General features: G+C 41.5%; 2 protein-coding genes and 1 long non-coding RNA gene across 4 annotated transcripts in view; 1 reads left to right on the top strand and 2 right to left on the bottom strand.

Annotated features, from left to right (window-relative positions):
- adam19a (ADAM metallopeptidase domain 19a) overlaps positions 1-14692 on the bottom strand; it is a 139030-nt gene that overhangs the window by 83266 nt on the left and 41072 nt on the right. The window lies entirely within an intron of this gene.
- Positions 5869-8163, top strand: LOC311034612. The gene is made up of 4 exons (XR_014599605.1): positions 5869-5908; positions 6154-6329; positions 6531-6648; positions 6897-8163. It is a non-coding gene; the product is annotated as an uncharacterized lncRNA (long non-coding RNA).
- LOC311035112 (thimet oligopeptidase-like) lies at positions 12538-14589 on the bottom strand (the record flags this gene model as incomplete). Its single annotated transcript, XM_084043192.1, has 1 exon — positions 12538-14589. One exon carries the CDS (start codon positions 14587-14589, stop codon positions 12538-12540), a length of 2052 nt encoding a protein of 683 aa, XP_083899318.1.

The following is a 14692-nucleotide window of genomic DNA, read 5'->3' on the forward strand; positions in this document are numbered from 1 at the left end:
CTGACAATGACATCATGGAGACTGACCTCCAAGCTCTCTGACAACAAGTACCAAAGTGACACATTTTCAGCTCGTCTCCATAGAGCCTCCAGAAAAACGCAATTATGCGCATAATATGTGATTATTACGCACATAATTATTAGGGCCGGGACTTTATCGCGTTAATTTCGATCAATTAATTACAAAAAAATTATCGCGTTAAAAAAATTAACGCATTTTAATCGCGCCTATTTTTTCACCGCGGAACGTTTCTCACTGGACGAGTTTCACGGACCTATTATGCGCTGGTATTATCGGTCCGCCTGAGAAGCTGTCTGAGAAGTGAGAACGACGTTGTTCTCACAACAACAGAGCAGCCACTGAATGAAGACGTGCCGCATAGCCTGCTTGATAATGTTGGCTGGGCAAATCAGAATCTGTAATGGATGCCGCCCCCCACGCGCGCGTTTGTCCCGTTTGGGGGGGGGGGGGGGGGGGGTTGCACGATGCAGTGCGGGTCACATGCGCGCGATTTTTTTTAATAATTAATTAAACGACTATAAAACAACTAACAACAACACACTCTACCAGCCTCCAATGGTGGAAAATAGCAGATCTACAAGCTCACAATGCCTTGTGCTTGTAGATCTGCTATTTTCACATGGTTACTCTATGTTTTATAATATTAATCGAAATCTACAAAGTAACTTGTAACTAAAGTTTTAAAATAAGTTTAAAAGTAAAATATTTGCCTCTGAGATATAGTGGAGTTACTGGAGTAGAAGTAAAAGTATTAAAAAATTGGAAATAGGCGTATTCGAGAGTCAAGTGCAAATACCTCAAAATTGTACTTAAGTACAGTTCTTGAGTACATGTACTTAAAGACGTTTACCAAAATCCATTTGAAAACATTTTTTTTCATTGATCTCAGGTCAAATATTGATGTGCGATTAAAATGCGATTAATTTAGATTAATTAATTACAAAGCCTCTAATTAATTAGATTTTTTTTTTTAATCGAGTCCCAGCCCTAATAATTATGCATTATGCATATTTCTCAACTTTTCACAACTTTCTGCATATTCTGCACCTTCACACAATTTCACCGGATAAAATCACATAAAAACCCAGCATATTTCATCGCATAATCAAAGATTTTAGCCTGCATAATCAAAGATTTTAGCCTGCATAATCAAATATTTTAGCCCGCATAATCAAGGATTTTTGCCCACGTTTTTCTGGAGGGTCTGCCTATAAGATTCATATCTGTGGGTGTGAATATGTGCAAAAGGAACCCAGAGGTAAAGTGTGTTCTTACCCAGACGTCTGTGAAACAGAACCAAGAAGTTAAAGTGGATTCTAACTCAGATGAGCGAGATGAAAGAAAAAGAGGAGTTCAAGAGAAGAGGTGCTGTTCTCGTACGATTACAAAATCCTGAACGTTTGTGAAATCACTGCCATCATTTTCCTTCACGTTATGAATGTTATATTACTTCTGTACATTATAGAAAGTACCACTAACTTCCCACAATTTTGCACATTGCTCATACAGTCTAGCCATTATGCTACGTAGGTCTAGCCTCAGTCACGTGCACTCAACACTCGCTAGCAGGCTGTTAATCTCTCAAGAGCAGATTCATGGCTGCGCTTGAATCTGTCGGGAGCCGCATTGAGAACCTATGCACATTGGCTACAAGTGGGCGTGCCTTCAGATCAGGAAGCAGGCCGTGCTATACCCAATCAAATGTAGTGGGCGGGATTTACATGTGTGCGGCTCGCTCCCCACTGGAAACAAACCGAAACTCATTTAACAATAGCGTCCTCGGGGGGCTGAAGGCATGTCCAACCCCCCCGGTTTCCAGTGAGCATGTGTCTAGTTAATCCACCCCCCCCCCCCCCAACATGCATGTTGAATGTGCTCAGAGTGTCACTTGAATCCCCCACTCAGCGATGCATGCATGTGATACAGATGGCTTTGCAACAGAGAGATGGGAGTATAGTTAGTGATTGTGAGTGGTAGAGCTTGTGAATGTCCACCGCCACTCAACTCAAAGCATCAGGTTAAGAACAAATCATGTATCTGCTGCCAGTGTTCCTGCACGGCTGCACCGTGCACGAAAGGAACATTACATGTGTTTGTGTGAAGGATACAAATCTATGGAGTCAGAACAGTCTCATAATGAGTGAATGCACAAGTCTTGGTTTGTATTCACACATTTGATTTTTGAATGAACAAGTTCTGGTTTGCATGTGTTTCGTGTTTGTGTTTGTGTTTCAAGTCCACGTTCGTGTTTCAAGTCCACAGCTTTCGTGTTTCGTGCGTTCGTGTTTCAAGTTTGTGTTTGTGTTTCAAGTCCACAGCTTTAAATCCACAGTCTGTGTATTAAAGTCACGTTTGTGTTTTGTGTTTGAAATCCACAGTTTAAAATTCACAGTTTGTATTTTGTGTTTCAAATCCACAGTTTAAAATTCACAGTTTGTATTCTAAAGTCACATTCCAGATGCTCTGCTTCACAAATATTATTCTCTATTTATCTCCAAAACACTCATTTACAAACACAAATCGGTTGGTGTGCATTTGCACACTTCTTCTCTGTGGTGGATCTCCTCTGTGCACGCACAAATCTTTTTGAGACTGACCTGACGGTGGGCGTAGACAAACGTCGTCATTGGCTGATAAATCTGTCAATCAAAATCATGATTCTGATTGACAGGTTCATCAGCCAATGAGACGGGTTCCCTTTCAGCCAATCATAAGTGCTGTTACATTTTCTCCGGCAATCAAACAGTCATATATCTATTCTCTGCACCTGGCTGCGCAGAGTAGAAAGCAAAGGGGGCGTAATGGCGGACACGACAGAAGTTTGGGGCAGGGATTGAGAAACAATATGAAGAATGCTGCTGGAAGTAGTGGTTAACAACGTGAATCTGTAAGTAACACATTTATGTTATTATCCCCTCATTGTAAATCATCTAATGTTATTGAATTATAATAAGTTGAAGCATTCTGCTTAGCCACGTAACAGATGATGATGATGATGATGATGATGGCATGCCGACGTTGGGTTTAAGCCTCAAATTCATGGTATTTGTCTTCACATGAGGGAAATACTTGTTTTACAAGCGAAGTGTAAGTTGATTAACACATTGCCTGCCTAAGACGTATATATACGTCATTTAGCAATCAGCTGTTGCCTGCCAATGACGTATATATACGTCTTTGGAAAAAAGGGAAAAAAAAAAATTTTTTTTCAAAAAAAAAATTTTTTTTTTTTTTTTGCATTTTTTTATAATTTCAACCCTTGTCGAATTATGAACAGATTAGGAGCTAAAAATGTTCGAAGATTTGCTGCTCCATTCACTTCAATGTTAAAATTCAAACGGACAAACAATTCACTTTGTTTTTTGGTTTAAAACTACTGCTTTTGAGCTATATTGAAACATCAACCAAACATGTCAACGAGGTCAAAATGACCTCGTTGACATTTGTGAAACCACACCTGAATCTCATCTGTGATTAGAAACCATCTGGGGATCAATCATACTGGAGGAAAAAAATCTGTGGCTACGCGAACAGGTACCAAAAACATGGCAAAACCCTGGCAGGCAACAGCTAAAAATCTGAAAAAACTCTGGCAGGCAATGTGTTAAGATAAGAGTTGGATTATATTATCGAAATATAAAAAACCCTCTGGTGGGGTGGGTGTTATATTGAAACACGTGACCCGTAGAAAGATGTAACTAGGGGGTGTTTCCTGGCTGTGAGTGACGCATATGGTAGCATATTTCTACAGGTTACAGGTGTCAGCGTGACACCGCACCTCATTATTGTCATTGAAATCACAGAAGACAAACCTAAACAGTATGAGGGCTCGTCTTTGTTTATAAACCGCGGATTTTAATATATATATATTTTTTTTGTGACAGGTTCAAAACTGAACTGTACTGTAGGGTCTGCAAGGTAACAGGATAGGTGGGCACTAGGGACATCTGGGCACCTCGATGTAAAATGGACTATTTTGTCCAAAATCTAAAAAAGTGTAAAATTTGGAAAATGTTTTTAAAGTATACATGATTAGAACAGGGGTCTTCAACGTTTTCAATGCCAAGGACCCCCTAGTTAAGAGAGAGAGATGAAGAAGGGAGTAAGAGACCCCCACTACATATTGCATAAAATTGTGTTGCAGGTTAAACTTTTTCATAGATTTCATAGATGTTGCACTATCATGTTGGATTCATGTTAATGTGTATTTTAAAACTGTCAATACTTAGTACACCTGACCTTTCACTCTGTACTTGGTCTGATCCTTTTTCACACCAAACCTCTTTGCCGAAAATAGCCGATCTACAAGCTCACTGTAGATTGGCTATATTTGGTTAAAGTTCTCCTCAGAATAGGGATGCTAGGGTTCAAGTGCTTAATGAAAACTGATAATAAATCCAATCACGAACATTTGACGGCCCCCCTGTAGTTACTTTGAGGACCCCCTGTTGAAGACCCCTGGATTAGAACATGCTTAAACATTTGACATTAAGGTTTAATATTTCTACAATTACTACAAATTGCTGCAAAACCTGTATAACTAATCGTTTTGGGGCAGAAACAAGAAGTTGAAAGATAAAATTAAGTCTGTTAATGATGTACCGTGCATGTTCACATCAAGTATACTTTACATTACTTAAGACTGTTAATGATGTACCGTGCATGTTCACATCAAGTATACTTTACATTACTTAAGACTGTTTTTTATTTATGTATTTTATGGGTAGTAGCCTAATCAGCAGCTGAGCAAAATAAAGTAACATCATGTACTTTTTAATTATAATGCTGCATTTGATAGAACAACATTTGAGGATCTATATTGCTATATTGTGATTTATATCATGTGCCTCATACTCTACTGTCAGTGCCTTATATAAATCTTATTTTCTCCCCCTAGTTACAGGGACCATCTCATCTAGCCATGGGTTCAGAGCAGGCCAGTCATGGCCAGAGGCAGCTCACAAGTGCTGGACATTCCTCCAGTCCAGGCAGGCCAGAGCATGGCAAGAGGCAGCTTCCAGACAGCTCTTACAGTGGGGCAGGCCATTCCTCCAGTCCAGGCAGGTGTAACGGCCGAGAAGTGCAACGCCCTGAGCCGGAGTCGAACCCATGACCCACGGCTCACCAGTCCGGCCAACAACCCACCTGCGCCAAAGAAGCTAGCTCCCTCGGTGGAGGAAGTTGTGGCGAGTTGGCGACGCTACACAGGCCAGAGCATGCCAGTCATGGCGAGAGGCGGATTTTACAGGCCCCTGGGGGGTACACCACTAAGATGCCGAAGGCAAACTGCCTGACGTGTGGGAATCTTACATCTTTGCAGATGTTGCCGTTGCATCTGCGGGCTTGCTCTTTGAACGTAAGCTGTACAGCTTTCCTCTAATTTCTGAAGTTATTTTTTCTCTTTTGTGTGCAAATGAGTGTTTGATTGTCTCTAGCTCTGTCTTTTTTTTTAGGAGAGTAAATCCGAGGCATCTCCTGACGAAGACTGCACGATTATTGAGGAGCCAGTGCGCCGTTCTACAGCTGACGCAGACCTTCCTACTGCTGAGATTGAAGACTCCATAGAGATGGGAGAGTCTTGTGAGGTAATCGAGGCTTATTCATTATATTCCATAGGAAGTAATCATAAGTTTCACTTCATAATGATATGATGCTTAAAGTTATAAATGGGCATGCTGTTTTGTTATGGAACACACAATATACTCATTTTGGATCATAGAATTATATTACTATTGCTAGACAATATCGTATGTCTGAGGTTCATTAACTCGGACTCTGTTTTTGTATCATTCTCTTTTGCTTTCTTTGTTTTGCAGGTTTGCCCAATCTGTCAGAGAGAATACCAAATAGATGTCCTTCCATTTCATGCCAGTATGTGTGGTGAATGGTAAGACGTTTTGACTATAGATTCAGATAAAAAGATGTGTTTGTACATGTTGGCACATGTACTTTATGTACACTGCACAAACACACTTTAAATTAATAATGTCATTACTGTATTTGACAATGTTATCTACAGATAAATATTTCTTGCGACCAGCTTGCTTGGGACCAGCTGGACAAGCAAGGACTTATTTTGAAATAGTCATGAAAATGAGTTATGATTTTACATTTTTTATTTGGGCTGCCTAGGGAAGCAGCCAGGACCAGAAGTGGAGAGGAATTGCCAGCACCTTCAGTTCCAAGAGGAGCTGAATTCTCAGGACCTTCATGTCAGTTGTTCCGACAACATGAATGGTGAAGACGTCAATCGACATGTTTGTCAATTGCCATGCAGAAGCTGAAGACTGGCTTCAGTATTAATTAAGGTTGGTATATTGGCGCACACACTTCCTATGTTTGATGTTTACCTGGTATCCTATTTTGTATGACGGTATTTGCACCCTACTTAATGAAACTATATCCAGTATCCTGTCGTTGTGTGCCTAGTGTTCATGCCATATACTGCCATTAAATGGGGCACTGCCATCTCCCCTTTGTTTTTACATTTTCTTTTGACATTCTGCTAGTCTCACACTCAGTTTCGCTGTCGTGACACTGTTGACCAGGGGTGGAACCGAAACTGCAGCAGCAGCTCTGACCCTAGAGGATGTTGCTGATCTTGACCATCGTGAAACTATTGGTTTGGTGGGTAACGGTTACAATTTAGCATGTCTTACACAGAGTTTTACACCATGTTTGTCATCACATGCATCAAACGGATAAGTGAATTGGTCAGTGTTGGCAAATTTTAACAAGCTTTGTGTGTCCCTCTGATGTACTCCAAATGTTGACTATTTGAAATTCAACTTTTGCCCTTTTTGTGGAATGCCTCCTGGAGGCAACTTTCTACCTAAATAAATTTGGTCCCCTTTTGTGATGTGTCCCTGTTGTAGCTCAAGAAAGCAGATCTTACTGAAGAAGAAATGAGCCGTGTCACTGATCTTTGCCACTCCTGGTATCAAGCTACTCTGAACTCCACCAACCAGGACTGGCTGTTTCAGTGTCTTCTTTCACATGCTGTAATAATTTGATCAATGAGGAGAGTAAAGGGTTAACATAAATTAGTTTCAGACTTATTAATATAGTAATTAAGAGAGAGAAAAACCAAACTAATGCCAGTAAACTTGAAAGTGATGTATTTTCTTTTTAAAGTGGTTAGCAGAGTTATCTATTCATATTAGGTTTTGATAAGGAGTCAAACAGGTCTAAGGTATTTGGTTTTCATATTTAATATAAAACGTTAACTAAGCAAAGACTACGGAGTGGTTTTATGTTGTATGAGTGGGTGCAGTGGATTGGATGCGAGGGGTTCCAGAGTAACAATTGCCCGTGGGAGAGAGCGGAAGAAGGTAGAGAGAGGAAGGACTGAGAAGAATGTATTTGGAGAAATAAGAAATGTAAAAAGGCCTCAGTACATTGTTGGGTACAAGTGTGTCAGTGTTTGCCAGCGGAGCGTGTGGTCAACTGGCCGGAGAACTACGCCATTATCGAGACATCTGCTTGGAAAAGACTGTTCTGGACAGAGAGTCCAGCTCTGTTGCCGTTTGAAATGTTTTCCATTGCAAGTACTGTATCAGAGAAATGTTTTCCATTGCAAGTACTGTTTGAAGACTCTGCAAGTACTGTGTCAACAAAGAACTATCTGTTGGAGTTACTGAGGACCAGAATCACCGCATCGCCGGAACGTCTCGCAGGCCTGCAACGTGGGGTGGATGTGCGTGGGTGTGTGGGCCCACAGTGTGTTAATGGTTTAAAGTTACTGTCAAGTTCACGGTTATTATGGGTTAAGTTCATGGTTAAAGTGTTATTTTTGCAGCTTTAATTAAATGAGGGTTAAAGAAAGGTGAAGTAAAAGTCAGGGAGAGTGATGGGGAACAGATCTTTTTTTTTTTTAAACTACTTGATTTGTTGCAATTTTGATACATGACTCCTGTGTGTGTGTGTGTGTGTATATATATTTTTTTTTCTAGGTATATCATTTAGTTTTGGTCAAGTGTTTTATTTGGGGAAAAAACAGTTTGTTTTTGCACATGCATGAGTATTTGGGTTATTTGGGTAGGCCTATTGTGGTTTAAGTTCATTCTAAAAGGTTTTTAAGCCTTGTCATATATTTGTTTGTCATTTATTTTCATTTCATTTTTTAAATATTTTATTTGAATTTAAAAGGGAATTCATTTGTGTAAAAAAAAAAAGAGAGAGAAAAAAAAAAACCTTCTGTAAAGTTCTATTCCCTTGAATTTAAAATGTTGTCCGGGTCAGTATCTCCGAATGGTACATTCACTGGCAGTTAAAGGTAATGTGTTGTTTATTAGCAGGGTACAGGAAGTGTTACCCAATACAGTCAAACCTTTGAGGTAGCTACCTAGATTATTCAAATGCAAACACCCCAAATAGACTGTTGGGGTACTACAGCAACAATATTCAGCATGATTTTGTGGTGTATAAAAACACTTGCTGCATTTTGTGTTTAAAATATATATATATATATATTTTTTTTTTAAAGGGCCGTAGCAATAGTGTATACTGAACAGTCAAAAACCCTGTTTAAATTGAGACACTCTTGTGTACACAAGTCACTCTTGTTATCTATGCTGCTGCATTGTCTGAAGGAAGCCAAACAAAAATACGTTTTACTCTTATGTAGCTACACACAAACTCTTAAGTACCTCTACACAAAGTACAACCTTGAAACTTGGTCTGGATCAGTGAACTTAAAAAATGCAGCTTTATAACTGCAATTGTTAAGGTGTATACCATATAATTTCAATAAAGGTTGGTGTTAAACTTTGTCCTATAATGTTCCACCTGCCAGTCCCAAAGCAATGGACAGATTAAAGGAGGTGTAAGCGAAGCTGGTTAATATGTACGGTATATTCCCAAATTATTATATTGATGGTATTTATTCAGTAACAGTTCTGTCGCTGCAGCTCTTAAGTAAAAAATAGCATTCTCAGGTTGGGATACCAATTTCATCCAAGATTAACAGTGAAGTTGGAAGTAATGAAACTAGGGGAGTGAGGTCATTCCCTTTACATTGCCCCCCCGTCTATACATCCATGTGATTAGATGTTTACAATCCTGGCCGTGCACCTATGAAACTACTGCTCACGTCAATTGGAAAACGTTTACTTATCGTACTTGTTTCATACCTGTCCTACACGTTTAAGTCATCAGTGTTTATTTTGTTCATGTGTTAAAAAGCTTTATATCCACATGGTAATCATTAGTGTTCAGTTACAGGGTTCTCAGATCTTCAGTACCAATTTCTTGAAATTAATGAGCAGACAAAATTGTATAAGCAGATCTGGGTTCTCTCTGGGTGTGAATTGGGTGTTTCACAAGTTATAGAGCATTAAACTTTATAGAACTTTTCTATGAACTAAATGGACACCAGGAATTTAAATCTAGTCACCACTGGCCTGGTCATAGCTGTGTCAGTTCAAGTAACGGGGCACACTGAGCACTATATTTTGTCATTCTAAGTCAAGTGGATGGAAGAGTTCACACAGACTATAAAAGGAAAAACAATGTTGAACGATATACAATGAAATACAATGGTGAACGATAATGTTCAGAGTGAATAGCAAGTGAAGTTCCATTTCATGACATTTAAATTCCCCATCACTACTGTATGACTTATAAATGTTTAATTATCGGCACTAGCAATCCCTTACCAGGACAGGCTTGTTTGAAAACGTCCATGGTCTAAAGTCAAGGGTGGACTCTGTGACATGAAACATGTAGATGGAAAAAAAGCTAACCTTGCAAGTGTTTAATACTTCTTAAAGTCCCTTGAACAACAACACTGCAGTACAATGTTCTAGACAATTTTATTTTTATTTGGAAGCTTTCCTAAAACTAAAAGCTCATATTTGACACACCCGGCATCTCATTATGATGTTGCCTCAAGTAAGTTCACAACATATTGGACAGTGTTGAGATATATGTCCACTCCAGAAACGTAAGAGCACTTATGATTGGCTGAAAGCGAACCCGTCTCATTGGCTGATGAACCTGTCAATCAGAATCATGATTTTGATTGACAGATTTATCAGCCAATGACGACGTTCGTCTACGCCCACCGTCAGGTCAGTCTCAAAAAGATTTGTGCGTGCACAGAGGAGATCCACCACAGAGAAGCAGTGTGCAAATGCACACCAACCGATTTGTGTTTGTAAATTGAGTGTTTTGGAGATAAATAGAGAATTATATTTGTGAAGCAGAGCATCTGGAATGTGACTTTAAAATACAAACTGTGAATTTTAAACTGTGGAATTCAAACACAAAATATAAATGTGACTTTAATATACAAACTGTGGATTTAGAGCTGTGGATTAGAAACACAAAATACAAACTGTGAATTTAATACACAGACTGTGGATTTAAAGCTGTGGACTTGAAACACGAACCTGTGGACTTGAAACACGAACGCAAAGCATCGCATTTGTAGTGCTGAACCAAAAAAACACATGCAAACCAGAACTTGTTCATTCAAAAATCTAGTGTGTGAATACAAACCAAGAGTGTGTGAATACAAACCAAGACTTGTGCATTCACTCATTAGGACTTGTGCATTCACTCATTATGAGACTGTTCTGACTCCATACAAATCATTCCTTATTACATTACATTACATTACATTACAGTCATTTAGCAGACGCTTTTATCCAAAGCGACTTACAATAAGTGCATTCAACATAGGTAGGGAACGAAACTACTAGTAATCACCAGAAGTCTTAAGTGCATTCTCTTCTAAAACAAGCAACTAAGAGTACACCTAGCGCTAAGGTGAAAGTGCAATATATCAGCTACCTACTTGCTTAAACAGATGAGACGAATAGGAAAATCAAATGAGCAAGAGCTAAGACAAATAAATGTATTGAATAAACAAGATCCAGTAAAACAATAAAACAAGAGCTCGTACAACTAGTTAACAACAAGTAGGCAAGGCAAAGAGGAAGGGTAGTGTTTCCTGAAGAGGTGGGTTTTCAGCCTGCGGCGAAAGATGGCCAGTTACTCTGCTGTCCTGACATCAGTGGGAAGTTCATTCCACCACTGTGGGGCCAAAACAGAAAAAAGTCGTGACCGTGTAGATCGTCCAGAAGGACCACTGAGCGACGAGGCAACCAGTCGCCCCGTGGCGGCAGACCGAAGTGGTCGGGCAGGGGTGTAAGCATCGACCATAGCCCGGAGGTAAGAAGGAGCTGTTCCTTTCACTGCCCTATAGGCTAGCACCAGGGTTTTAAACTACATGCGAGCCGCTATTTGTTATGGGAGGACATGACTTCGGGCCATTCTCTGAATGGGGTCCTTACTCCATCATTTGCATACCGACTGCATGGAGATATGAATTAACTATAATTACCCCACAGGAAAATAAACTGAATTCCAGAAATGCCCGTTGTGGTTTTTTATTATGTATGAACCTTTTTAAATAGAGCATGCCTCAACAGCCCAAACTAGGCTACAGCGGTTATTGTATTAACCGCTAACATTATCCTCTGATCGCGCACGCACGCACGCACGCACGCACGCACGCACACACACACACACACACACACACACACACACACACACACACACAGTGTGGGGTAATAACATTTTCAGGGGGCCTTGTGATTTGGCCCACTGCCAATCATAATAGATCAATAAACATACTAATGTATATTTTTATGGAGTGAAAATGGCCTCCGAAGGCTCCACACACAACACGTCGCATCCTCTCCACACCGTGTGAACAGTAGAGGAACCAGTGACATTCCATTCAACTTGCTGTCAGTCTGAATTTGACAGAGTGACGTCCCAGGGTTGAATCCAGCGCTCTTCATTTGTACGTCACGCAACACCAAATACACCAGCTGCGTTCCTCACCTTCATTTAATGCCTATGATACACATTTCCGTGTGCACAAACAAACCTGTGCACATACGTCAGGAATGTCAATTAACCCATATAGACAGGGAAAATAATCTGTGTCATTTTTGAGCGGTGTAGTCGCGAAAATGTGTCTTTCGCTGTACTGTGATTGGCTGATTGGCTGTGCTGTACTGTGATTGGCTAGCGAGACGCATGATGAAATTAATAACCTATAAATAGCACCAACCACTTAAAAAAGTTTTTTTTAAGTGAGTTTTTAGATAGCACCGCTCAGTTCACACAGGGTGTGATTTTAAATAATTGTTTTACTCAGGTAAACGAAGTAAACCATTTTTTCACCAGAGCCAGTGTAGCAAATGTGAGCCATCCTGCTTTTAACAGTAAAGTGTGCAAAGGATCATTTACTTACATAGGAGCCACACGGTGGAACGTCCTCGAAACCAGTGTCAAACTGACAACCAATCTGAGGTATTTTAAACAGCAGACAAAGGCTTGTCTATTAGAAAAGGTTCCCCTAAATAGGGTTCTAGTCTATGAAAGATAAGGGGGCGCTTGTTTTTATGTAATGTACTGTATATGTTACTGTCATGTGTTTTGTATTCTAAAGTATATTTAACTTGTAATGGAAATAAGTCCCAGGACTTTCTTGTGTTATCCTCAAACTGCTGTAACCGTGTGGTTGTATTGCTTATTCAAACCAAAACAAATCAAGACCCTATTATTCCTCTTTCTTTTCTTTTGCTTTGATGTGGAAAGTCCCTCTCCACCTGGGATGAACTGAACACTTGGAGATGTTAGTCCTTTGCTCAGGAGGAACGTGAGGAACGCTTCCTGATTGGGTTCACGACCCAAGAAGTTCTTCAGCATCTCTTCGGCATCCTTAGAACTACCGGGCTTCAGGATGCAGTTCCTGTAGTCCAAACCCACCTTGGGGTTCACGACTCCTTCCTCTTTGAAACGGCTGTAGAACATGTCCATGGACAACATCTCACCCCACAGGTAGCGATACAACTTGGCACCGCGGCCGCCTTCCGTTTGGTGACAGACAGCCGATAGGATGTGCCCTTGAGAAGCAGGGACTACCAGGATGTCCTTGCTGAGCCTCGAGCATTCATTAGCCGGGTCCAAACCAGTCTGGGTGTGAAGAGCCAGGTCCAATTTAGCCTCGACTATCTTCTTCAGGTAGACCATACCGATGTTGGCGCGACGAGACTCGATGAGTTTGTCCAGCAGGTCGTCAGGAATCGGAGCTCCCGTCTTGTAGTGTTTAGACATTCTCTGTAGTGGTTCCTTCTCCCAAGCCCAGTTCTCCAGCATCTGGGAGGGAGCCTCTATAAAGTCTGTCTCCGTGTTGAATGCACTGAACGCAGCGTAGTCAGCCTGAGCACAGAGGTAGTGCATGGCGTGACCAAACTCATGGAAGTACGTCACCACATCGTCATGCTTCAGTAGGGAGGGGGCGTAGGCTGTGGGTTTGCTGAACTCTGTCACTATGGCAGCGACAGCCATCTGTCTGCTCCCGTCAGACAGCAGACAGCCCGGCTGCAGCGGGAAGCAAAATCCAGCTAGACCTGATCCGAGGTCCTTTCCCTTCCTGGGGAATAAGTCAAGGTAGAACTGTCCGACCGTCTGTCCACAGGAGAGGTCGGTGACGCAGTACAGAGTGACATCGGGATGCCACACGGGGGCGCCGTGCACCAGGCTGAACGACAGACCCAGCAGGTCCTGGCAGATATCCAGCAGACCCTGGGTCACAACCTCCAAGGGAAAATACTCCCTCAACTGGTTGTGATCCACTCCATACTGGTTCTTCACCTGGGCCATGTAGTGCGACACATCCCATTCATTCAGCTCCCCATTGAATAGCAGACCTCTGATCCGACACCCCTTCTCCTTTAGTTTGAGGAGATTTGTTCTCTCTTTGTCTCCCAGTGGCTTCAGCTTATGGGCCAGCTCCTCCAGGAAGATGGAGACCTTCTTGGCAGACTTTGCCATGCTTGTCTTCAGGACAAAGTCAGCGTAGGTTTTGCAGCCATGCAAAGAGTAAAATGCTTTCCCAACGTTATTGCGTGTTTCAGGGACAAAGCATTTCATCATGGTGGTGAAATAGTTGTTGTAAGACAGCATGATCTTCAGCTTATCGCCATCGGTCTCCAGAGAGCTCAGGAAGTTCTCAGGAAGACCTCCTAGTTCATCCCTGCTGAAGGTCAAACTAGTGCATTTGATCTTGTCTGGTTTGTCTTTGGGGAGATGCACTCCATCCCTTTTTTTCTCCTTTTCCGGGCGCAGTCTCTCCATGTATCTCTTATCCTCCGCGGTAAAGTCTTTATCCACCTTCAATCCCAGAGCAAGAATCCTCTGGTAGACGTCATGCTTCATTCTACTGACCACGTCAAACCTGCTCAGCTTCTCATATGCACATGCGCCGGCGGCCTTCACCTTCTCACTGGGAGACACATACCTGGAGAAGGTTAGCATGTTCCTCTGGACAGTGTACTCAGCTTCCAGGTCATTCAGGGCCTTCAGGGTATTGTTTAAGGTGACACTGTCCAGGTCTAGGGAACCCACGGAGTCATTTACCTTCTTGGTCTTGGCCATGAGCTCGTCAGACATCTGCTGGATCTGTTCAGGGCTCAGATCCCAGCGCAGGAGGTTCTCGGTGCGAACCCGACTAGGGCTGCTGAAATCCACCTCTCCTGTAGCTCCCATGTTTGTGGAAATCAATTACAACGTACTTTGATTTTTGTGAGTCTGTTTGGATGTTACACTTTTGGTCGGGAGTAGATTGAAAAATGAAAGGATTTCTCTGTAC

This window comes from Gymnoscopelus microlampas (genome assembly GCF_963454915.1).
Source record: "Gymnoscopelus microlampas genome assembly, chromosome: 19".
Classification (NCBI taxonomy): Eukaryota; Metazoa; Chordata; class Actinopteri; order Myctophiformes; family Myctophidae; genus Gymnoscopelus; species Gymnoscopelus microlampas.